We start from the raw sequence: 27,584 nt of genomic DNA, 5'->3' as shown, positions 1-27,584 counted from the left end.
TTTTGTATTCTGCAGAAGAAGAAAAACAGTATTGGAACCACGTAAACGTAATTAAATGATCAGAATTTTAATTTTGGTCGAAGGGACACAATTAGAAACAATCATGTGCAGTGGTCAGGTTTTGTGGTTCAGTTGTTTAATAAATGAAATCAGTGGACATTCCAAAAGATTCCATCTTTTGAAGTTCTGAATTACTTACAAATATACATTTAGAAAATTACATAAAAATCTATGAACAAATGTACACTGCTATTTATAGCTCAAGAGAAGTTTATGTCATTGCAAGAGAAAAATAATGTTTACAAACTTGTCAGTAGTTAACATGACCATGTCCTGCTTCCACAAAACAAACCAAAACATTTTTCAGTAATCAACTTGAAGTAATTCAAAACTTCAGCCTTTCAAGAAAATTTAAACAGATTTATCAAAAACTGCTTGACTGACATTCATTGCTTCGCTTTCCAGAACAGACAATGAACACACACACAGTGTACTGGTATATAACAAGGTCTATTTATGCTTGAACTGGTAAATAAGAATTCAAACTTTCAGAGGGGTTGTCTTGCTCCTTTATTCAATCCATTCTAATTCTGAACATTCTGCAAACTGAACTGAAGTCTATCTATAATTATGATTTTACAGCACCCGTTGGTTTAAATCTTGACTACTCAGCCAAACACTGCAAGACCTGTTCCTATCATTTCTATATAGTCTGCAGCCAAGTGCTCTTGCATTTCCTCTATATTTACAAAAAAAAAAAGAAACTAATCAATCTCCTCTTCATCATATTTTCCTTGTGTTGTGTAGACAGTCTTCAGATATACCATGTATTCCTCTTGAACACTTGTTTTTTTCCGGTTTACTTTCACACTCAACTCTTTGTTTGTCCTGAATTACACTTTTAGAATTAACACTTTGCAGATGTTTAAAACAGTTACTAATGCTTGGCTTCTCTTCATGAATACAGCATCCATTAACATCCTTTGCGACATGACCTTGTCTTATGTCAAGTAGTCCCTGTGACATTGTGAGAGTTTTGTCCGTGTCCCAGGGAAAGGTTCTGCCTAATCGGACCTCCGGGAGGAGTAGGGAGTAGTGGACCTGATAGACGTAAAGGGCGTATATTAGTCTGTCTGAGCCGGCACTCCAAATTTGCAGGTGGCTGCCCCAAATGCTGATGCTGTGGTTTTGTAAAATGAGTGGGGGTGGTAGTGGAATGGTCAGGAAAATCAGATGAATGGGTTTCATTATGATCATCAAAACCATCACAGTTTTGAGGTGAAGGTCTTCTCCGTCTATGTAAATCAAGAGAGGGTTCTCTTTGGCCCAAAAACGGTTGTGGTGAATCAAAGCGAGGTCCCCTTACTTGTGCATTATTTTTATGATCCCTGGCATAAAATGGGCCCACAATGCCTCTTCTTCGTCCTCTGAATCTTTGAAGCCCTCTTGGTTGACCCTTGATTTCAGTATACTGCTGTCCTTCAAACTGGCTATGCGTTGGCCCATGTGCTGTGTCCTGAGAGTGTGATTGAGCCCATCTTGAAAAACCTGTGCGTATTCTGTCTTCTGCATCCTCTGCAAATGTTTGGTGGCAGGCAGGGCTATGTAGCTCACAAATATCTTGTGAATAACCACTTGGATTAGCAAGATGAGGCATATGAGATTTACTGGTTGGGGTTGTGTGCAAGTCTCTGGTGTCAGTCTGTCTCTCCGTTGGCCCTTCAACATTAGGAATGCTCATTTGTTTAGATGAATTCATTAGATGGGTTCTATCATGCATTACCTGACGCGAACCCCTGTGACTACCCCTAACTCGCCTAAAAGAACGCTGTCTTGGAGATGGGTCTTTTGATCCAATGGGTCGAGCAGGTCCCGGACTCTCAAACATCTCCTCTGTAAACGGTCCACTGGGTTGAGGATCTTTAGTCGGGCCTTCATACCTCACAAACCCTGAGGATTGGCCCCTAGGTCCAAAGTTCGTAGAACTACCAGAATTACCATCCCTAGGCTGAGCAAATTCAGGACTTCTCAGTTTCATTACAGAAGGATGCTCTCTCAAAGGCTTCCACTTATCAAAGGTGGAAGGGTGAAAGTGCTCTCTAGGATTAGGAGGTCTGAAATTGCCCTTGTGCACTGGAGGAGGCCCTAATAGTGACTCTCTTTGCTGAAACTGGACAGATTCATCCTCATGAAAATTCTGCCCTTGTTTATAAGATGTGTATTTTTTGTGACATAATCCAGCGGTTTCAGGTTCTTCAAAGTTGCATTCATGTAACTGGTCAGGCGTGGGTTGCTGACTTTGATGAACCTGATCGGTCGGTTCCACTGGAAACCTTCTGAGCCTGTGGTTTGGATGTTTTTGGTGAACACATTTGCCTGTGGAGAATTCTTCCTGTTTGTGAGATACATAAGGTTGCTTGTTGTTGTCTCCATCATGCAGAAACTTTCCTCTTTTATTTTGAGGCAGTTCTCTGGAATATAATTGATCTGTGTCAGATTGTGATGAATTCCTATATTGTAAACGGAAAGCTCTTTGAGGGTAATCTCCTGAATGTAATTGGTCTGTCTCGTTATGTGAATAATTTGGCCTTTGCATCGATGACATGTTTCTCTTTTGATCAATTTGGCCAGACTCAGAAAAACGATCTGTTTGGTTATGTGGTGGCTGGGTATCATGGTGAAAAACGTCTGTCTGAATCCCAGATGGCTGTAATGCTGGTGAATCTCTGTGTAAAGGCAAGTCAGTAGCACCTTGGGCCAGACAGCGTGTAGGCAGTAGTGCTCCTTGATTAGAAGAGTCCGTTTGGTTCGGGGGCAAATTCTCTCTCTTCATTTCAGACAGTACTGAAAGTGGCAGATTTTTGTCAATTGACTTATTTAACAGAGGCTGTGAAGAACCCTCCCCAGGATTTTGGAACGTCTGAAGTCCCTGGTTTCGATCAGCCTCATGTTTTGTATTTGGAGGACCACCTTTCTGAACTTCTGCCAAACGCTTGTCTTTGCCATTAGCAGCCTCCCCCTCCACTTTAACACTCTGTCCTGATGCGTACGCAGATTGAATGCCATCACTGTCGGGCACCTGGCCAGATTCATGTTGTGAAGATTTAGTGATATGCTCTGACAGGTCAGTTTTGCGTGACTGGTCACTGTCGTCATGTGAAGATTTGTCTCTCCGGCTTGAGTGTGAGACAGGGGAATAATGGCGCCTCATCCGATACCGTGGGGGTGAAGATGAGTCTCTGTGATGGTGATAATGCCTTTTCCTTGATGTTGTCACTCCTTTTTCGTCACTGTAACATCCTCTAGAGAGATGCCTTGCAGAGTGTTTACTTCGATGGTGTTTGTCTGAGACGTCCTTTGAGGATCTAACTGTACGCGATGCTCTTGAAGACGCCCCGTCTTGGTGGTGTGACCCGTGTTCGTGCCATGACTTCCTCCTCGATGACCTATATGTGCTCAGTGTGGACCTTCTACTGTCTTGATTTTTGTGGGTGTACTCTGAGTGTGAGCATTTAGTGTTCTTTAGTTGTGCACTTTTAGTGTCTGGTGATACTTCTTTGGGCATTGCTTTATCAGAAGCTAATTTCTCTTTCTTTGTGGTAAAAGATTTGTTCAGGACTACATTCGTGGCTTCCTCCGTGTTTAATAATTTCTCTGTACTTTCTTTATCTATAGCCTCACATTCAGTATCATCAAATGGCATATCCTGGCTTGTGTTTCGACAGGTCCGTGGATCCCTATTCTGATGAATTATCTGACAGTAGGGTATGTTTTCTATGCTTTCCTCTTCATCCCTATCAAAGTGTGTTGGTGACATCAGAGCTTTAGAAACAGAGAAATGGGCCATGGAAACACCAATTGCTTCCTTCTGTAGGCGTAGAGTTTCTGTCTGTTCTTCTAACTGTCTTTTCTGTTCCTCTATCTGCCTATTCAGCTCTTCTAGGATTTTTTGCTGCTCAGAGAATGTTGTAACTGAGGTGTTATCCTTGTAATGTGACATGTTATTTTCACAGAAGGTGGATTTGTGAGGTATAGCATTACTTGTGAGGTAACTTTGCATCTCCTCAAACATCGTCTCGTCCTCTGGATCATAAGCTATATCACTGGTAAATGTAGAGGTCTCTTCCATGTGTTTAGCCTCTGATGCTTTTGGTGTATTATTTCTGACAGTATCACCAACTGCACTGTACTCTTCCTCAGGGTCGTATGGTCTATCATCATCATCATCATCAGCCACTGCAGATGGACCTTTAGGTTCCAAAACTGGACTGAAAGAACCCATGGCCCCATTAGAGCATGCCGGATCATACTCCTCAGGATCGTAAGGCCTGTCATCACCCAATATCATTGCATCATCATCTTTGCAAGTCTGTTGACAAATCTGAACCGTATCTGTTAATGAGCTTATCTTACACTCTGTGACTTCTGAGGGTTGTTTCTTTTGCCCAAATAATGTGTTAAGGATGGTCTGAAGTGGGGTGGTACTGGTGGAGTCTTTGGATGGGCCCACAGTGACAGCCTTGGGCCAGACAGCGTGTAGGCAGTAGTGCTCCTTGATTAGAAGAGTCCGTTTGGTTCGGGGGCAAATTCTCTCTCTTCATTTCAGACAGTACTGAAAGTGGCAGATTTTTGTCAATTGACTTATTTAACAGAGGCTGTGAAGAACCCTCCCCAGGATTTTGGAACGTCTGAAGTCCCTGGTTTCGATCAGCCTCATGTTTTGTATTTGGAGGACCACCTTTCTGAACTTCTGCCAAACGCTTGTCTTTGCCATTAGCAGCCTCCCCCTCCACTTTAACACTCTGTCCTGATGTGTACGCAGATTGAATGCCATCACTGTCTGGCACCTGGCCAGATTCATGTTGTGAAGATTTAGTGATATGCTCTGACAGGTCAGTTTTGCGTGACTGGTCACTGTCGTCATGTGAAGATTTGTCTCTCCGGCTTGAGTGTGAGACAGGGGAATAATGGCGCCTCATCCGATACCGTGGGGGTGAAGATGAGTCTCTGTGATGGTGATAATGCCTTTTCCTTGATGTTGTCACTCCTTTTTCGTCACTGTAACATCCTCTAGAGAGATGCCTTGCAGAGTGTTTACTTCGATGGTGTTTGTCTGAGACGTCCTTTGAGGATCTAACTGTACGCGATGCTCTTGAAGACGCCCCGTCTTGGTGGTGTGACCCGTGTTCGTGCCATGACTTCCTCCTCGATGACCTATATGTGCTCAGTGTGGACCTTCTACTGTCTTGATTTTTGTGGGTGTACTCTGAGTGTGAGCATTTAGTGTTCTTTAGTTGTGCACTTTTAGTGTCTGGTGATACTTCTTTGGGCATTGCTTTATCAGAAGCTAATTTCTCTTTCTTTGTGGTAAAAGATTTGTTCAGGACTACATTCGTGGCTTCCTCCGTGTTTAATAATTTCTCTGTACTTTCTTTATCTATAGCCTCACATTCAGTATCATCAAATGGCATATCCTGGCTTGTGTTTCGACAGGTCCGTGGATCCCTATTCTGATGAATTATCTGACAGTAGGGTATGTTTTCTATGCTTTCCTCTTCATCCCTATCAAAGTGTGTTGGTGACATCAGAGCTTTAGAAACAGAGAAATGGGCCATGGAAACACCAATTGCTTCCTTCTGTAGGCGTAGAGTTTCTGTCTGTTCTTCTAACTGTCTTTTCTGTTCCTCTATCTGCCTATTCAGCTCTTCTAGGATTTTTTGCTGCTCAGAGAATGTTGTAACTGAGGTGTTATCCTTGTAATGTGACATGTTATTTTCACAGAAGGTGGATTTGTGAGGTATAGCATAACTTGTGAGGTAATTTTGCATCTCCTCAAACATCGTCTCGTCCTCTGGATCATAAGCTATATCACTGGTAAATGTAGAGGTCTCTTCCATGTGTTTAGCCTCTGATGCTTTTGGTGTATTATTTCTGACAGTATCACCAACTGCACTGTACTCTTCCTCAGGGTCGTATGGTCTATCATCATCATCATCAGCCACTGCAGATGGACCTTTAGGTTCCAAAACTGGACTGAAAGAACCCATGGCCCCATTAGAGCATGCCGGATCATACTCCTCAGGATCGTAAGGCCTGTCATCACCCAATATCATTGCATCATCATCTTTGCAAGTCTGTTGACAAATCTGAACCGTATCTGTTAATGAGATTATCTTACACTCTGTGACATCTGAGGGTTGTTTCTTTTGCCCAAATAATGTGTTAAGGATGGTCTGAAGTGGGGTGGTACTGGTGGAGTCTTTGGATGGGCCCACAGTGACAGATGGGGTGGGATTTGACACGCTAGGGAGAGAAGATGGGGCACATAGAGAGCTGGCAGAGCATGATGGGTCTGGTAACCCAACTGAAGGTAAGGATCCAGCAGGATTTGAGTCAAGGAAGATGTCAGCATCACAAGCCTTTATGCTATGTTGTCCAGGATCATTTAGTGAGGTAGGGTTGCTGGTTCCCTTCCCATCTGAACACATCAAGGACCTAGAATTCTTTTCACCAACATCTTGTGGTAATCCCTCGGGACGCTTCGGCTTTTGACAGACTGCTAGCCCTATTAGGAGATTAGGGTGATTCTGTTCAAGCCCTAAGAGAAGTCATAACATAAAACAGGTTAAAATTATTATAGTCTGATGTCAGAACCAATCAGTGCAATCTGTGCATGATATACCTGGTCCCTCTATGGGAAGAAGCACCGCAGGGATGGACTGCTTTGTACTCAGAGGAATGAGGTAAAGATCTTTGATGTGTTTACAAATATTAGAAACAACCCCGAATCTCCTACGACTGTTGAAATATGAAAACAGAGAGACATATGCAACCTCTTCCTCTTCAGATGATGGGTGGAACCGGATTAATGACAGCTCCTGCATTCAAAGAAATAGTGCAAATAGATTTTATTAAGGGCATTTACCTGTATAATGTGCATTTAATATAATTCATATATCTGAATAATTAATAATAAATTCAAAGTCACTGTTTTACCTTTGCCTCTGATGTCTTTATCAAATCAACATATTCCCACACAGTTTGAGGTAATATCCTTCCTCCTATGTGTATAGTGTCTGGTAAGTCCTGAACAGAGAAAATGCACATATTTAACACCCACTAACCACATTCATATACAGCATATTTGGAGAAAATAATTAATAAACAACTTTAACTTTCAATTAGTTAAGCTTAAAAGACTAACCTCTTTTAGCAAGTCAGGAGAGCCAGAAATCAAGTATCCCTTTGTGACAAATTTGGCCACAGTTGGCATGTTAAGAAAGCCTTTCCATAAAATGCTCTGTTTGGATAAAAACTGTTTTGTTCCTTTATCACAATCTGCCAGCCTTGAAAGAGAGATAAACACCATTAGAATTAAGTTTAGTATAAGTTTGAACAATTAAATGTATTGGTTTACGGTTGAGATGACATACAAAACACTGTCTGCATGCACCTTGTCATTGAGCCATATGAAGTGTCCAGAGAAGCTGGCGGAGGTTTCATGAGGATTGATTTTGGCATAGGAGCAGGCAAAGGTACGGACACATGAGGTGGAAGCGTCTCTTTCAGAGATTCTGGTGCGTTCTTCACAGGGTGCGGATGCTGCTGTGGGATTGAGGCAGACTCTGAGACAGCAGACAATGGCGGAGCTTGTCGGTATTGTGCTGTACGGGGGTCTCTTCTTGAGATGGACACCGTGGGAACTGAAGGTATCAACACAGGAGAGAAATCTGCTGAGGGTATCTGTGAGTTTAGGTCCTCCCCGCTGGGAGAAGCAGGGGACTCGAATATATCAGAGTCCAGTGCTGGTGGATACAACGCTTCATCGATCACGTGAACAACCCCTGAAGATTTCTCCTTTTCTGTCTCATCTTTTGTCATTGTCATCTTGGGTTTCTTGGTTTCAGGATCATCAGTGGATACTTGGCCTGCAGGTAAGAAATTCATTTGTAACAAATTATACTGTAAATAAATTACAATTGCATAACTTTATAACGATTTTTACAATTTCTTACATTTCCAGGTAAACAAGCAGTGCATGTGAAGTTTGTTTCAGAAGGTCATACCTGTACATATCCTGCAATTAAGGTCAAAGAGATGGCGCTTGTGTTCTGCTGTAGTGTCTTTCAGCATACAGCTGGTCACATCTGGAGCACCTAAGCTTATTTCCTTCTCCTGAGGCAGCTTCAGAGACGATTTTCTTTTGTCATTGTCATCTTGGGTTTCTTGGTTTCAGGATCATCAGTGGATACTTGGCCTGCAGGTAAGAAATTCATTTGTAACAAATTATACTGTAAATAAATTACAATTGCATAACTTTATAACGATTTTTACAATTTCTTACATTTCCAGGTAAACAAGCAGTGCATGTGAAGTTTGTTTCAGAAGGTCATACCTGTACATATCCTGCAATTAAGGTCAAAGAGATGGCGCTTGTGTTCTGCTGTAGTGTCTTTCAGCATACAGCTGGTCACATCTGGAGCACCTAAGCTTATTTCCTTCGCCTGAGGCAGCTTCAGAGACGATTTTTCCTCCTAAGGATAGACAAAATGCTTGATTGCTCAGAGTAGAACAGAAATGCCACTGTGCTCTAGCCAGTGAAGGGAAAAAAAGCCCTAATATAAGGATGTTTTCACACTGTGTTCTGGTTCATTTGGTCCTGACCAAAATAGAAAATTATGCATTTAGTCCTGGTTCGTGGTGTCATTTTTAACATTGAACCTAAAGATACCAAACCAAAAGCAAAGACTGGACTGCCTTTATATTTTGTGATTGAACTAAATAAAGCAACGCTGTGTGCTGGGCTAAATGTGCTTGTTGTATGTACATATGGTGGTATTTAAAAAAAAAATAATAATAATTTCAAATTTTTAACAGCATCAGGAATTCAATTCCACACACAAATGAATATGTGCTGCAGGAAGACTGCACCAAACTGTAATAGGCCATATAACCAGCTCATGTTGCTCGTCACAGCTCCATGACCAGAAGGGAAAGTTTTTGGTCCAAGCTGCATTCATATTTCAGTCGAACTGCACCAGAATCTGTCTGGAAGTAGACCGAGACCCAGCTTTTCAAGGGGTCTCGGCCCACTTGTTTGGTGTGTTCCAAGGTTTGGATGGCAGCATTCACATTTATTCAAATCAAATCAAATCTAACCTGCCAGTGTGAACACACCCTAAGATTGCTGTGGTGGATGATCTGCAATGTCCTTGTTAACGCTCGGTGTCTAAAATCCAGCTAGAGAGCAGCAGATGAATGATAAAGGTTATGATTCCTTTAAACATGTAAAAAAATAAGCATCAGCTCACTGAAGGAGTGGTTGCGCTCGGAGACGTTGTGGTGTCTACACTCATCACTTTCTCAGGAGGATCAGCTGGTTCTTCCACATCCTCAGAAAAAAGGGACGATTCCTTCTTCTTTGAGATCTGCCACAGCGGATCAGCAGCAGATTCCTGTCAAAAAACCAGACAAGAACTGAAATGCTAAACATTTACTTAACATGAGTTTGTGACATCACAGTACTTTACCTCCTGCTGACTCAACTGAATGAGCTTCACTGAAGGCATGTTTCCTTTCAAAACCTGATGACACAGTTCCTGAAAACAATAAACCATCAGAATAAATTCATGACTCCACACATTACAAAAACATTTAAATTGAAAAACTGTGTATACAGTAAACTGACAAAATAACCTTGTTTTGGGGATCTTTCAAGGTGAGGACAAGATACTGGTATTTATTCTTATACTCCTCATCTGTTGTGTAACACATGTTGAACATCTCTTTCTCCATGTCCACAGCCATCTTTTCAATTTCACTCTCAGAAATCTTCAAATCATCACTCTGACTGAACCTGATGAAGAAAATGACAGGATTATAAATACAGCTGTTACCACAAATGGTAAAATATGGACTGAATATAGAATGATTTTAGGCAAAGTGGTCTATAAAACCATAATTAATTATAATGCAATAAAACTGATTTTAACTTGACCAATATGTGACACTGCCAACATATTGATATTATAATATTGTCATACTATGACACACTAAGCTATGCCAAAGCATTCCAGAGATTGTGTTATTTCTAATAAATACATAATTTTCTCTATTCCTTTATACCTCCCTGCTCTAGCTTGCACTTTTCTAAATGTCTGAAACTTTGTATTACTAGCTATAGCTACTAAACCTGCTTTGATTCATTCACAAAATTGCCGTCAAGATACAACCTGACCTGTGTGTTCAATTTTATTTTTTGGCAGCTTTATAGAAGAATGCTTTGGTATTTCAGAAAACTTTTTATGACTTTTTGGCAACATGATCCATCCATGATGATCTGAGAGAGGTTTCTTGAAGACCTAATGAACGCTCTTGGAGTTTGACAATCAATTTGGCATTGGCTCTGGAATCAGAAGTGAAACTTTTAACTGTTGATTAAAGGTTCAGGATTTTTATAACTACTCTATGTATGATTTGATGGACCGATGACGATGAGGACGACACATTGTATCCCTGCCTTTGCACCATTGGTGCTTGATCACCAATTAACATTTCTAACAGGATTTGGTTTTGAAAATGAAGTGTTTGAATGAAGACATGACTAGAGACGAGGTAGCTTTCTCTGACCTTCTGCAGAGAAGTGTACTCAGCGAGCGGCGAATGCTTTGTCTCATCAGGAGAGGACTGGCGTGAGGGGCCACAGCGGGCTCCTCTGCCCAGGGGCCGCAGAGAACCACTTTGCTGGACTCAACGGGTGCCTTGGATTCACAGGGCTTTTTAGGGATAGACAAAGGGCTTTTACTGAGAGCCCCTTTAAGAAGCTCCAGTCGTGGAGAGCCTGGCATGGTTTTCTTTGCTCTTCCTGGAGTGGACTTCTTAATTAGTGGGGCTGCAGGAGTTTTTTCAGAAGAGGAAACGTCTGGAGTCAAATCTGAAGGTTGGCTCTGTGGTGTGCTGATACTGCACTCAACTTCATCTTTCTCTTTAACGGCTGAAAGAAACAAAGAGAAGGATATAAAGATATAAAACACCAGAAGAATATAGAAAAACCAGGAATTCACATGCAGCGCTCACATCATCCAAACGAACCCAAAAGTGCTAATGTGAAAGCACTGGGGCTGCACAACACTGAAGAAAACTAACATGGACATATTTAGTTTTTCTGCAATATGACAAAAACATTTTCACCAGATTACTTTATGAACAGCTTGATGTATTAAGAAAGAAGCCTTCTAGACTGAATAGGGTGGTTTTGTTGGGGAGTGCGACTATACAGAAAATATATTTTTACACTGCTAATTCTTTTAAGTTTTTTTTGTGTGTATGTGAAATCCTTTTAGATCTTCAAGATTTGGGAAAAATTTGGGGTGTTCATAATTGTCATAAATTTGTGATCATTGATTACAATATTGAGATTATTGTGAAATAAAACAAATATTAAATATAAGAAACGTTCTAATACTGTAAAAAAAAAAATTTTTTTTAATTCTCTGCAAAATTACAGTAGTAATATATGTCTTAATTTATTAATTTAAATTAAAAATGCAGCTCATGATATCAGCGTCTCAGAACAGCTCGATTCACAGACAATGAACCAAACCGGTAGAGTGTAGATTTACTTAATTAAATCACATCTTTCAGATTCACATCTTTACTATGGACTGTGAAAATGACTGAAACCTCTATGTAGATTAATTGGCTGTTACACATCTGAATAACCTTTATTCAACATAACAGTCATTCTTGATCACATGAGATGGTTCATGGGTGGGATTATGCCAATTCTGAAAGTGCGTGTACATACACCATTTTTATGAAAGATTGAAATTTATTAACACACTTAACATACACAAGTATGTGCAAATTACTCAATTTACTCATGTATTTATGATGTAAAAGTTTTATGAATGAAGGTCCATTTAATATACAGTACATTGTTATTTTCACTTGTTTGCACACACCGTAATTATCAGTAACAAACTGATATTTTAGTATACTGAAGTTTAATGTTTTGGCAGTGTTGGCAATAAAAATGAGTTACAGTATTTGCAGCTCGAATTCAATGTCTTCATCTTGCTTGAGTCCAACAAGGGTTTAAAACCAGTATAATCTGTGGTCCAAGTTTATTTTTGCATTTAATGATGTTGTGCTGCACAGGATTGTGAATGTACCACACTTTGCAGTAAGATGAATCATACGTTTTGGCTGATTGACCTGTACAAATGCACTGGTCATGTTTTGTTTCTTTTTTCATTTCTGTGAATAAAGGCTCATTAACACCAAGAACGATAACGACAACTAATAACTATAATGATAACTATATTTGCATCCACACCAGCCAATAATTTATCCAAAGCTTGCACAATGCGGTTTCAAAATGGTGAAAAGGAGGTGGAAGTATCTGTCACGTTGCTTAGAGTTTCACTTTTGAGTGCTAATTTTATTCATGCTTCTGTTTAAATCAGTATCAGTTTTTGCTGTAAAAACATTTGATGCCGACTCTGTGCCTGATTTAACGGGCTGTGTAAATGCACTCTAGTTGTCTAAATAAACCTAATTCAACATTTCATTGAACCAAACCATTGAGCGGAGGCGTGTGAGCGTGTGTGTGCAAGAGAGAGACACATTTACATGATAACACATCTTTATCATTTCTTGGGTCAAGAAAGAGTCAAGGAGTGCAATATATTTTCTCAGTTAACATTACCATGCGTGTAAACGCGCTCACAGAGAGAGATGTGTCTGTGAGGAGAGTTACATGATACATACTGGGTTTGTACTCTGGAGCAGGACTGGATGGCGTGGTTGATTGTACAGACTCAATGACTGTAGCGGAGCACAGTGACTCTTCATCCAGTTCTTGCTTGCTCACACGTTCTTCCTGTGCCGGCAGCTTACTGATCTTCACCTTGAAAAGCTTTGCAAGAAATGATCGTTTCTCGCTCTGAAATGTGAAAGCATAAGAGTGAACTGAGTACACAGCTACAGTAACAAACACTGAATTGATCCGAAATGTGATGTGATTCCACAACCTAAACAGATTTTTTTCATGTTGTTTATTTTTTCCATTTAAATGTACGACATGTTTTAAAGTGACGCTCATCAACTGTTCTCTCGCTGATGACTGTCACACTTCAGATTACTCCGATTACTCCGATTTACTCCGATTACGCAGGAGCAATCAGAGTAATCCGCGTAATATGAGTAATCCGCGTAATCAGAGTAATCCGCGTAATCAGAGTAACCATAGTAATCCGCGTAATCCGAGTAACCAGAGTAATCCGCGTAATCCGCGTAATCAGAGTAATCTGGTCAGATGCGTAACCAGTCGCAGGAGCAATCAGAGTAATCCGCGTAATATGAGTAATCCGCGTAATCAGAGTAATCCGCGTAATCAGAGTAATCCGCGTAATCAGAGTAATCCGCGTAATCCGAGTAACCATAGTAATCCGCGTAATCCGAGTAACCAGAGTAATCCGCGTAATCAGTGTAATCTGCGTAATCAGAGTAATCTGGTCAGATGCGTAACCAGCATTGATCCGAAATGTGATGTGATTCCACAACCTAAACAGATTTTTTTCATGTTGTTTATTTTTTCCATTTAAATGTACGACATGTTTTAAAGTGACGCTCATCAACTGTTCTCTCGCTGATGACTGTCACACTTCAGATTACTCCGATTACTCCGATTTACTCCGATTACGCAGGAGCAATCAGAGTAATCCGCGTAATATGAGTAATCCGCGTAATCAGAGTAATCCGCGTAATCAGAGTAACCATAGTAATCCGCGTAATCCGAGTAACCAGAGTAATCCGCGTAATCCGCGTAATCAGAGTAATCTGGTCAGATGCGTAACCAGTCGCACAACCGCTGAGTTTACAAGCTGGATTTTGCAGTGTTTCTCCATTTCACTTCTCTTCCTTTCCTTTCTTTTCTTTTTTTTTTATTTGCTCTTTCAAGTTGATGCTAACCATTCTTACAGGTTTATTTCTTAAAACCCTCTCGTCTTTCTGTAAAATTAAGTGTTGGAGCAAAATATAAATAATGTTTTTTTGTTTTTTTTTTGGTTGGAATTAAGCAACTTAAGAAAGAAATTAAATTACCAACAATATCGGAAGAACAGGCAAATACATTAGATATAATATTTCCTGATAATTCCAGCTTCCTGTGTCAACCTCTCAGGTTGATAAAATACTTTTTTTTTTTTATTAAAGTTTTGGGTATCAGATAAAATATACTTTTGTTCATTGATTTCGGGTATCAGACAAAACTCTTCTCACAGTTTTGGATAACAGATCAAACCAGTTCCTGCAGGCACACACACATACAAAAAAAAAGAGGAACAACAGAATAAACATGCTTTTTTTTTTTTTTTCACTTTAACATTTCAGTCATACTGTATTGTGTTTATGTCTTCCCTCCTTTCACAAATGTAGCATTTTTAATCTTATAAATGTCCTGAGAACTAAGGCTCACTTAAAGTGGGAAATAAAAGCCTTTTGAACTGTACAGTCACAAAGAATTGTTTATTACACAAAATCTGTGCCAATATCATGGACCATAAGTATGTCAGCATCACTTGGCGACTGAGTGTAGTTTGGACTCCTCCTCAATGCAGCCTATAAATGTTGTCATATGTCATGCAAACATCCAGTCTGTGTTTCTTCATTAGTAACATGCAGTTATATAGGAGTTGGATTTTATCCTTAGCGCCTTGCATTCTTTCTTATGTAGAGAACAGGTTAACTAAAAATATGAATATGCAATATAGTGCATATATTTAGCAAAATGCTCCTCTTTATAGTTATTTTTTTAGCTGACTGATGAGCTCATGGACGCTGAATGGTTATTCTGAGGTAATTGTATTATTGCATAACATTGTTTACAAGCTTTACCGCATTTTTCCGCAGTTTGAAACACTGAATAAGTGAGTACATGAGACATTTCAGTAAGTTGCACTGTATCTTGTAATATACCTTTTGGTGTGCATTCATGTTTATTTCGTACTATAGTAGTAAAGAGAAAGCTCTAATGAGTTCACATGCTTCTTGAACTGAGGCACTGATGGGATCACTCACGCCACATTAAGGAGGGCCAATATGGTATTTATTGTTTGAATTTCGTTATGAATTCGGCAGAATTTTAAAGTTGATACTTTATTTATGAAAAGGTAACAGAGCACAAAGCCTATTGCAATTACTGGATGGCAAGAGCACTACAAATAATATGAAGTTCATGCATTAAAAGAACAGCATATAGACTAAAGGTCTTGATAATGAGAATCCATATTAGCATCGATTATAAACGAGAACTGTTGATGCTGTTCATGTCCACACAGCTGACAGCTTTACCTGTTGTAGTTTTTTTATGAAATAGACACAGCGTTTCTGCACTTACTCCGGTGTTCATTCACACATCTCTGTCATGTTCGTTCCCTCTCATGCTGCACAACTGGAGCTGCTTTTAGCAGGTGTGCCGTCAACGCTGGTCTTCGGCAGAAATTAGGACTATTTTTCCACTAAAACTCTGATGCGCATCGTTTCAGTTTATTACGTCAACATAAAAAATGTGATCGCAAAACAAGCAGGAAAAAAATGTTTAAATCATATCATGTCCATTTATATAGTTACCAGTGGCGATCTTAGCAAAAATATCACTAAAAATGAATATTTTTGATTGCAATGGCAACCGTTTTAGGCGGGGTCTGGAGCCCTGTAAACTGATGTCTTCTGACAGGATAATCTAATTTAAAATTGTTGGTCAGCAGGATATGGGCACAATTTAAAACTCTAATTCTAAACTTCTAAAAACAAATTCTTCAAAATGTCTTTTGTGTTCCGAATCATGATAGTGATTTCCCTTCCTTTTCCTGACAATGCAAATACCCGTGTTATGATTTCTACCACAGATCGGAGCTACAATGAAAGAAACTAAAATAATATTTACCTTGAGAGGTGGGTCAGCAGGCTCAATTTTGGGTTCAGAGAGAGACTTCATGGCCGCTGCTGCATGCCGCACAATACACTGATGACCGCAGTACACTGACTCAGGCAGAGAGTCATTACTGCAGCCTGGACCAATGCATTTAGGTAATGCCGCCTTCTCCTCTGCCTTAACTTCCTCCTCCACTGGCTGCTCAATCTCCACCTGAGACCCAAGACACAGATTAGATAAAGTAATAGCAAGAAAATTTGTGCGCAACGGTCTTATGCGTGTTGACCAAGTTTGGTGACAATTGCATAAAAACACTAGAAGGAGTAGGGGCGGCGATCTGGCGATTTTATATCATGATTTATCTTGTAGATGTCCACAGTGTAGTTTTCAAATAAATCATACAGATTGTTGTCTTATGTACTATAAAATGGTCCTGTTTTTGTCCATATATAAATAAATCCACACAGCTTTCATTTGGCAGGATTTTTTAAGTTACCAACTTGAGCGATGAAGAGACAGATGCGCACACACAGAGAGAGAGAGAGACGCGTTTCAGATGGCGCGCGAACACCGAGTTGATTCGTCTTTCGCATCTCAATGTTTGAACAGACACATACACACAGAATTATGTCAATAGTACCCGTCTCGACAATCATTCTCGTAAACGCAGTCGGTTATGTTTTAAATGAATGTAAACAGCTGAAAAAGAAATCGGATGCGTATCATTATACTGGATCCGGTTTTAAAGGGACAGGAGCCTATAAATACGTGCTGCTGAATATGTAACCAATGTTAATCAAACAACAAAAAGATTATTCTAAATTTAATTCATACAGTGAACACTATGCAGTGTTATTTTACACTTAATTATTACATTTCTGTACCTGAATACTACTGTTTATTTTATCTATGCTTGTAAATTGTATTTTTCTTTTTTTTCTTTTTCTTTACTTGCTGTTCACTTGCCTTTAATCATGTTTGAACTTTCTCAGACTATAGTTTTTGCTGTGGTATATGAAGTACTTAAAGTGTATGGAAAGCAAAGTTACAATGATATAAAATTAGTGTCATACATTTTTTTTTTTTGTATGTTCACACTGATGTTAAAATGACATTTTCTGATTTGTGACATTACTTTTTATGTAATGCTAAAACACCGCTGATCACTTTCAGAAGTTGTAGTGATTTTCTTTTCCAAGAAAGAATGTGAAACAAATTGGTTATATAATTTTCATTTTTAAATATTTTAAAATATAATTGAAATTGATTTGACACACTTTAAGCAATATGCGATACATCGAATATCGTATTTTTTAACAAGGTATCGCATTTTTCTTCAATATCGCACAGCCCTAGTACAGAGTAGTATTGTATCATGCCTGTATGCTTCATGTAAGGTCATTTAATTTGTCCACTAGGGGTATATCGTCTGCGATAATATCGTAATTGTTGTTTTAACGATGTGCAATTTGACATTGAGTATTTTGCAAAAACCATTCAAAACATCCCTACAGAGCACACGCTATTACGTGAAGTCTAGACTAGTGCGTGTGCGCATTGTTTACTTTCACTGCATGATTCAGTCTATTAAAATGCATTTAGAATGATCACAAATTCAAGACATGATGGCAGAAAATTTATATATTTATACCACTTCATAGTTATTCAATTTCACACGAAGAGTGCTGTTTTTCTCCAAAAATTACCATGATTACAAATATGACATTGAATTCAATAAACAATAAGTTAATTAAGAGACTTACGTTTTAGACACCATATTGCTTGTTTTTGCTCTATTTCGCCAACAAAATCATCCCGAATACAGCCACAGCACTGTTTTGTGTCTCTGAGCAACATGACGGTGTTTCGTTCTTGAATGAATCAACCGTTTAAATGATTCGGTTCAATCGCAATGACTCACTTATTAACAGTGATTTGCTGCCACCTGCTGGCGGTTTTCATTTCAAATTTCATCTTTTTCCTTCTTTTCTTTTTTTCATGTTTTAAATCTTTTCAAATATCAGTATTCAACGTTTTATGTTTAATATATCAAAACATTATTTATGCATTTGTAATTGCAGGTTAAAAGTATTCATGTCTTGCATTAAACAAAATCCATGTGTGTAAATACATCTAAATGCCACTTCAGATGCAGCTTCTGTGTTGATTTAATTTGCTTGGTAACAGCCCAAATGTCTTATTATTCTAATTCCCTGATTAATGTAAGAATTTGAATCAAAAGATAATGGACACTTTTAGAAAAAATGGCTTTATAAAGGTAAAAATGCCCATAAAATGCAAAAATCTGTTTAAACTTATTGGAAAGATTAATTTCTATCAGTATGAACTGACCACCACACAGAATATGAAGAATATTAAAAACAGTCAGCTGTCTTCGGCAGTCCTTAAGGTACCACCAGCACAATAATACACTCAGCAAAATATCGTCTATTTATCGTCATCGATAAAATCCCATAAAATATCGAGACATAATTGTCAATATCGCACACCCCTATTGTCGTCACAATGAAAAACTTTAAAACATGTTTTTTGTTTTCAACTTGTCAGCTTGTGAGATCGCCTATACACAATATTATCGTGCTAATTTAATTATTTTCTTCGTTTCACTGCCGGAAAGTGAACCAACTCCAGCATAAGGCTAAAAGCAGCCTAATATTTTGAATATAACTGAATTTGTATTTAACAATTTTATAGAAACATTGTAAGTTACTAACTATTTTGCTTATATTTCCTCAGTTATTCAAAAAGCAGCTACAGAAAATTACCAAAGACCATCATCTCTGACTCAGTCTAGCATGAGTATATGCTCTTTAAAAAAACACTCCTGTTATAACCCAGTAAAGCCATGTATACTGAGTGATGAATAATCCCCTTATTTACACTGCACACATCTGCGGTGGGCTACGGCTCCGGCACAGTCACTACAGTCAATGCTTTTGTTTAAACAAGGCATGCCACTTCATATTTTGCTCAAGCAAGTGGCAAAACATTTAACAGTTTTTCTTACGTTATCACAAACTTACCATTACAGAAATAGTCAGCTCTACTGCCTTTCCTTTTGCATGTTTCTGAAACGTCCCATCACTACAGATAGGCGCCAAGTTTATTTTTGACTGATAATAATAACAACAATAATAATCGTCTTGCTATCGTCAAAGGCATCAGCAACAAACAATACTATCGTCACAACCCTACTTGATAACGAATTCAACTTCGACTTATTAGAAACGCACTTCTTCATAAACATTATTGATGGAGAACAGTACAGGCTCCTGTAGAAGCGGCTAACATTCTAGTGGTTTGCCTCATCAGGGTCTGGGGGTGTTCCAGAAAGCAGGTCATGTGACATACTCTGGCATGTTTATAGGGTTAGTTCACCCAAAAATTTAAATTAGGCTGCATTTTACTCACCCCCGAGGCATCCTAGGTGTATATTAATTTCTTCTTTCAGACGAATCCAGTCGGAGTTATATTAAAAACTGTCTTTGATCTTTCAAGCTGTTTAATGCCACTCATCGGGTGTTGCATTGCTTCAGTCCAAAAGAACTTGAACTTAAAAATCGCCCATCCATAAAAATAAAAAAAAAAGTGTCTCACACGGCTAAATGAGATCTTAAAAGGGTTAGTTCACCCAAAAATGAAAATCAGGCTGTGTTTTACTCACCCCTGAGGCATCCTTGGTGTATATGACTATGATTCTTGTGATGTATATGATTCTTCTTTAATTATATTTAAAATTTTCCTGGCTATTCCAAACTCTATAATTGCAGTCAGCGGATGTTGCAGTGCTTCAGTCCAAAAGAAGTGAAATAAAACGCCCATCCATAAAAATAAAAAAAAAAGTGTCTCACACGGCCCGGGGGGGGGGTGAACAAAGGCCTTATGTAGCGAATAGCGAGTAGCTTCTGTTTCAGGGTTAGTTCACTTCAGAGGTATCAGCGCATGCGTGACCTACTGACCAGACTCCAGTGGGCGTGACAACATTATATATTACAAGAATATAGTTATGTACTAATATATAAGGTAATATATTATTCTAATATGGTTACTATATTTATTTTAGTTAGGGGTGCTCCAATCATGATTTTTGAGGCCGATCACCGATCGCAGAAAGCAGTATCTGCCGATACCGATCACTTTAAAGACTTTTTATAATTTATAACTATTTATAGTGATACTTCAATCAGGATTTTTAGACATTTATTCAGGGCCTGCATTTCATTTTTGAAAATGGGGGAAATTCCCCTCTTAGGTGTCTCCTGTGAGAGGGGAAGCAGCTTTCACACAGGAGTCCGCTACTGATCCGTGGCTGTTTACCACAAGCACAACATTTATTCCAACATTTTGATTTCAAATCCAAACATTGTCACTGAAAATGCTTTTCAGCATTGCAATTATTTTTTTACACAGTACAGTAATACAATCTTTCACAGACATGTTTAAAAACAATAAATATAAGCAACACATCATTCAATGCTTTTTACTTTTGCATTTAATTCTAGATTTATATATTAAGTTGCTCAAGCAAGTGGCAAAACATTTAAGTTTTTCTTACGTTATCACAAACTTACCATTTACAGAAATAGTCAGCTCTACTGCCTTTCCTTTTGCACTGAAATCTTTTATTACAAGCAAAATTTATCGGTTCATAAAGAACTTTGTTTTCCTACCTCCACGAGTGCATCTATTATTGCCTTGTTTATCTAAAAGTGCTCTTTTCCTTTAAACCTAGCCAACAAGCCATATGTGTTGACTGTGAAAGACAGCATACTTTAATTATAAGCATTTATGGTGCAATTGCTACATTTTCGTTTTCATATGTACTGCAAACAATGTGCAAAATTGTGCAAAAAAACAAAAATAGACTTGGTGGAAAAAAAAAAGACCGCTCCTGAACGCACTGCCGTGTGCAGTGTGAATGCTTTAATCTGTTAACATGAGCGCGGAAAAAATACACACCACATACCAGGCAATTGCTACATTTTCGTTTTCATATGTACTGCAAACAATGTGCAAAATTGTGCAAAAAAACAAAAATAGACTTGGTGGAAAAAAAAAAGACCGCTCCTGAACGCACTGCCGTGTGCAGTGTGAATGCTTTAATCTGTTAACATGAGCGCGGAAAAAATACACACCACATACCAGGCACTGCAAACAGAGTAATGTGAACCTGGCATTATGTGTGTGCGCCGCAAGTGTGCATGAGCGCACGATCTACAGGAGAGCGTGCGAGCACTGAATGGTTAAACACTGGCAAGAATTAAAAAGTAATGCAAAAACTTTACTTTACTTGAATAAACTTTAGTGATGATGTGACACTGCCTCGATTGTGCAAGTGACAATTCCTGTGTCAACTGTGCAGCTCGCTTATAGACAGACGCGATGTGTGGTGATTTGAAGCCATTTGCGTATTTTCAGAGAGAAAGAGAGTGCGCGCGGTGATTCACTCACGCTGTTTGTGAAATTACGTCTCACACAAGGTTTTCGAAATACTTTAGAAGTTATTTAATGAAGAAATATGAAGGTGAATTATCCTCACCTTCAGCATTATAATGATTTCACCCGCGCCGGAGAGACTGAGATGGTGCCGCTGCATGTCGTGCCAAACCTATCACTGCAGTGTCCCAACGTGATTATCGGCAGATAATGATCGGTAGCTGATCAATCGGAGCACCCCTAATTTTAGTGGCATATATAATAGTTATCAGTCTACATTATAAAACACTATTATAACAAGGTAACTTTTTAAAAAATTATATTATATATTTATTTTATTTTATATTATCATCTCACACATCATGGGTCGGCATTTTCGATAATATCAATATTTATATAATATTTTCTATAACAAAAATGCATATCTGATATGACTTACTATACAATTAGCATCAAACAAACAACATAATTCTTATTCTCAAGGATTAAAGATTAAACGGAAAATGATTGCACAACCACCAATTAGGTGGCGATATGAACCAAGTATGCAAACAGCCTTTGAACAGAAGAAAGCAGCAGCATGGCGCGCTGTTTCTTAGCATCCGTTTCCATAGCGGCTCTGTTGCGACCGTCTTGTGTTTTAACCAGGAACATACTCTGAGTTGAATGAACTTGCTCCTGGAACCAGCATACCTCGAGTAAGCAAGGTTTGGGTTAATCAACCTAGAGTTCAGGGTTTAGCAGATGGTAAGTTAACCTTGCTTTCTGGAATACCCCCCTGGAGAACACACACTGTTCATATTACAATATACCTAATAACTCAAAAGCAGATAATCAAAAAAAAAAGAAAATTACCACGCAAGTTGAGTCGATTTCATGTTTTTCGCTGGGGCCGTTGGATCTCGTGGAGTCCCAGTCATCAGAGCATGAGGGACAAGCATATTCTCTGTTTCTCTGCAGGAGATGAGCGCAAGTCTCTGCGACGCCGACACAGTCACAGCACATCAACCTAACAGATGGAGCCGTCAGTTTGGTAGGGGCTGAAAAATCTGACCACATTTCAATCAATTCATAAAGAAGCTTGATGAATAAAGATAACAGATTTAATATCATATATTCAAAAAAAAAACTCACTCCAAAATCAAATAAGATACGGAGTAAGAAACACAACAAAACTGTAATCCACAATGAATCTTCTCTCCTAGCTCATCACAGAAACTAACAACATTTTGATAAAGCAATAGACAAGCCTACTAGCACTAGCTCATCTAAAATAATAATGCGGGTTACAACAAGGTAAGTATAAGTGAAAATTCGGCATTAGAAACCTGACACAATAGCATCACCAGTAACAGCATAACCACGTCTCACATGTTCACCTTGTTACCACATGAGCGCTGGAAAACGCTGGAAGCAGAGATTGTATTTTGACTAGAGCCCGACCGATATATTGTTTTGCCGATATTATCAGCCGATATGAGCCTGTCGCCGATATATCGGTATCGGCGAATATGCCGCCGATATTAACTTTTTTTTTACAGAACATATAACGCAGATAAAATGCTTGAAATGGTGTAATTACTTAGTTTGTCCAGCAGAGCGTGCTCAATTGTTTGCTACTGGTGACCTGGATAAAACGCTTTAAAGCTTAAGTCTATGGAAAAGCATTGAAACTTTGAACGGCCATATCTCCGTAACGGCGCTGCAAATCCGCCCCAAATTCGGGGGATTTTTTCAGCTCAGGGAACCCTCGCGAACGCGAATCGAGTTTAGGTCTCGAGGCCCTCTTTCGAATGAGACCACCCCCACATGGATAGCCCCTGGGGTTCGGGAGTTACGGGTGATTAAATTTGCGGTCCGGCGCCGACCGATCTAGCGATCCCGGGGGGCTACCGACGCGCGGAGGGTGGCGTTCGAGAGGGCTCCTGGAGCTGAAGGGATCCCCTGAATTTGGTGGAGATCCGCCGGCGCGTTCGTGAGATAGTGACACCAGTCAACACTTTCCCTTCAGTAAGGAGGTCTCTTGTTCAGGCAGCATTCACGCATGGTCTTTTTCGATCGTAAGTGCCCTGCGAAGTGGACTTCACATGAAATTCCGCCATGATTCCAGTTCCAAGGGAACGTACACGTTACATTCAAAGGGCATTAAAGTGTGCGAGACGTGAATTTATATTTAGGGATGCACCGAATGTTCGGCAACCGAACCGAATAAGTGAAAAGACAGAATAAATTGTAACGAACAATGATATGACGCAATCAAATAGCAACCAGCGCAGAGTGAGAGGCGCGCACTCTTTATAATGCAGCACACAAGTCAGCAGTGTGGAAGCATTGAAACTGTTGGAGAAAGACGCAAAAATCACTACAAGCACCGACAGCTGTTTAGGACTGCATCGCATGTCTTCAATGAGAAAAGGAAGGGGTGATTGTTGCTGGTTTACTGTATGATGATTGAAATCGCGAAATGGCCTTAAACAATTAGTAAATAAACTGCAGAACGTTATGTTTTCTAATGCACGCACGCATTGCATGTATTCTGACAGCGCTGCACGAGCTCGCAGCAGATCTGCTTGTTAACCAGGGTTCAAAGTCCAAAGCGCTGATACAGTCATCCGTTGCTCAGTCACATTTTTATGAATTTTTACAAGGCATGTGACAATGCGATACGTACAATGTATTCATAATGAGACTCATTTATAAATCTGCTGTCAACAAAAAATAAGCATTGAGGTCTTCGCCAAAATAAAAGTTGAGAAAAAGCAAGAACTCTATCAACATTCATAAATGTTAGTATTGTAATTTTACTGTTGTTCTGTAAAATAAAATAAAAAGTAAGACAAAAATAATGATAATAATCATTACAACAGCTCTGTTTTAATAAATTTATTATAACATTCACACAGTGTTCAAATTAGGATCTGTAATATTTTCTGTTTTAAAAGAAGTCTCTTCTCAGCAAGGCTGCTTTTAATTGTACAGTAAACAGTAAAAAAAAAAAAACACATGCCTGATTCAAGATGGCCAAAAATTATTACTTTACTAACTTATTAATTTTAAGTTTCACTTATTTAATTTTAAATTGTGCTTTGTTGGTATAGTGTCTGGTAGAAAGTTTAAAAAGTTCAGTGTTAAATATTTTTTAATTTGTTGTTTTGTAATTGATTTTTTTTTTTTGAAAAGCAAGACAAAACAGTAAAAAGCACACTTTAGCTATTTAATTTATGCAATCACCACATTTGAGTGATCATTGCAAAAAATTTGTTTATGTATATATATATATTCTGTTTATGTATATACTGTATTCTATATATTGTACCAGTTAAATGTTTGGACACACGAATGGGAAAGTGTCCAAATTTTTGACTGATATTGTACTATAATATACACACAGAATGCCTTTTTTTAAACTCCCTAATATCGGTATCGGCCCCCAAAAACCCATATCGGTCGGGCTCTAATTTTGACTGAACTCTGAACAGTGTATGATAAAAATCATTACATAAATCTTGTTCTAAATTCCCAAAAGTAACATGTTTGATGCTGATACTTGTACTGGACTGTATTTAAATATACTCCGTTTCGGTATTCACGTGAGTTAAGCTTTAGATGAAGGTGCTAAACTTCACCTGATTATGTCAGACATCACAACTTTCAAGAAGCAGTTGATGACACACCTCTTCCACAAAAACACTTCAGTACTCCACAACTACATGAGGGTGAGTGTATGATGACAGTTTTTTTTTTTGTTTTTTGGAGGAATGTTCATCTTTATCCTGTTTACTTCTCACAGCTTTCTGGAATACTTCATTCTGATTGGTCAAGCTCATCATTCAGCAGTCCCATAATTCTTAACACTGACTATTCCTAACACTATACTACTTTCATGTTGCACGAATCACACCATAGACTACACCTATTGCAAAATAGCAGGCCCATAATGCTCACCTGTTACTGTGTCCTTGTTGACATGTGCAGCAGACAGCATCCGGATTCATCCTTTCAGTGTCTTCCTTGCTATTTTCAGAGAATTCCTCCTGTTCTTCCTCTGCAAGCTCATGGTCTTCCTCTGCTCTTCCACCTGCAGTGGCTTCCCGAGCTCCTGCGGCAGCGACAGAAGTCCCACCTGCCCCTGTGGCTGTGGAGGAGCACACCTTTCCTCCTCCTGATGTGATATCCGTGTCTTCTGACACTATCTCTTCCCGTTCCATCAGTAAGCTCAGCCCTACGTCGATATCTTCTGTGCCTTTCGCAGCAGCATCATCATCATGCTTGAGCTCTTGCAGCTTTCGAGCCACAGCCCGCTTCCGAATCTCTTGCAGATTGAGATCGTCGCTGTCTTCAGCTCGATCCGACGGGACTCCTTCACTGAGGCGCTCCTCACATGGCACTGTTTCCCGAGCTTCATTCTCACTGCTGAGATCACCTGCGGGAGTGTGCACAGGCGCGCATCCTCGACCCCGTTTAGAGGCCACAGGAGTCCGGCCACTCTCGTCAGCCCCTCTGCCCCGGCCCCGACCCCTGCGGCGCTGGACCGGAAGGCTGCTGTCCACAGAGCCCACAGCTTGCATGAACTCTCGCCTGGCGAGGGTGCTCCGGCGGAAGCCCCAGGACCTGGTCATCGCCGCAGAGCTGGAGCCTTCCTCATCCATCTGAGATGAAGCACAACATTATCCTCACTGTTAACTTCCACTGCACATGACCTATTCAACAACAACTAGAGGGATGAACATCTGTGTAATTAAATTACAAACTGCATCATCATCATCACTTATTGTCAAAATTATGAAATGATCTAACAGCTTCTGTTCCAGACTCTAATCAAAATGGGTGCTTCTGGACCTGCAGATCGTTTGCTTTCACAAGGCAACGTTCAACTCATAGCAAAATGTGTTTAGGCAAGTCACATGCGAGTAAACCTGTCCTCTCATTGGTCAGAGTGCACAAGAATGCTTATGTTCATCACACCATCATCCATCAAGCTGGATTGACAATTTAGCTCTGTGGTCTTATTGTGGCTTTATCTGTAGCATGACAGACACACACACACACACACACACACACACACACACTTATATGGACAGACTTGAGTCACACTCTAACGGATAACTTGTATCAATATATTATATTTGTTAATGTATTTATTTGTATTGCCACATGGCCATTTTCATGGCAAGATTCATGTTTTTTTTTAAAGAAACAAATAGTAGTAGCAACAAAAAAACAAGAACTACTGACAAACAAATACATTAATATAACAAGCATTATTTTAGATTTACAAATGTTGCCTAACGGCATTTAAAGCAGTAGGCTACATTTCAACAAAATATGCTAAATAGATAGAGGGATCTGATAAAAAATATTTTGCTATTATTTTATCAATATATTTTTTGTATTTGAGCGGCAGTTCAAGTATGTGTGTGTGTGTGGCCACAAAAACAGAATAAACCAACATGTTGAATCCCTGTAACGTAACGAAAAGACACTTAAGCATTACATTGCTCCTGACAACAGAAGGCATAAAAGAATTCAGCAAATATTTTAGAACGGGTGAGAGACACAACGAACTTGGTGAACCAAAGTACATTTACTGATCTGTCTGCTATGATTAGATCATTTTTCAACATTTGCTTATCACAAACATCAGCTGATAAATGAATGATTGTAATTGTGTACTTCCAACGACATAATAGCTTAAAATTTCTTCTCATGCTGTGACATGAACATTGCGCGTCGCGTGTCTGAGGGACTTCTCATGTATCTCGTGCAAATAGACCACAGCATCGTGAATTGCTGTCAAACGGAGAAATTAACTGATCGAAACAGCTTTAGTTTAGACCCTTAAAAGGATAATTAGACTTAAAATGTTTTTTTTACAAGAAACACGCAACAGAGTGTGTGAATAAACAAGTGCAAAGCCCTTCGCTCACACACACTAGTATGAACTCTCGTATATATCAACGGTTTCTAATAAAACTCACCCTTCAACGCAGGCTCTCCACACAGCGTAATGTCTGCGTTTACATGCACGCTCTGATATACGTTAGCAAACGTATTAATGATTATTAATGTCTACTGCACTCAAACATAAAAACAAACGCGGTGTTTCCACCATTTTGTCCGTGAGAGGGGCGTGACGCAGACGGCGGCAAGACGCCACGCGCTGCATCCCCGGAAACGAACAGCGCCGCTG

At 39.3% G+C, this 27,584-nt stretch overlaps 1 protein-coding gene across 1 annotated transcript; it reads right to left on the bottom strand.

Moving 5' to 3' along the window:
- Positions 1–82: 82 nt before the first annotated feature.
- si:ch73-181d5.4 (death-inducer obliterator 1) lies at positions 83–27,584 on the bottom strand. The gene is given in 18 exon segments (XM_016255412.1): positions 83–4,263; positions 6,014–6,598; positions 6,683–6,878; positions 6,997–7,086; positions 7,205–7,346; positions 7,454–7,928; positions 8,067–8,193; positions 8,196–8,257; positions 8,396–8,534; positions 9,312–9,455; positions 9,531–9,599; positions 9,697–9,856; positions 10,630–10,993; positions 12,772–12,946; positions 15,950–16,150; positions 22,250–22,403; positions 25,340–26,043; positions 27,373–27,584. Coding segments are annotated over 17 exon segments (7,044 nt in total). The 5' UTR covers positions 27,373–27,584; the 3' UTR covers positions 83–1,006.

Source organism: Sinocyclocheilus grahami, unplaced genomic scaffold (genome assembly GCF_001515645.1).
Source record: "Sinocyclocheilus grahami isolate Dianchi unplaced genomic scaffold, SAMN03320097.WGS_v1.1 scaffold1335.1, whole genome shotgun sequence".
NCBI classification, from domain to species: domain Eukaryota; kingdom Metazoa; phylum Chordata; class Actinopteri; order Cypriniformes; family Cyprinidae; genus Sinocyclocheilus; species Sinocyclocheilus grahami.
This window is presented reverse-complemented; position numbering and strand designations above follow the sequence as displayed.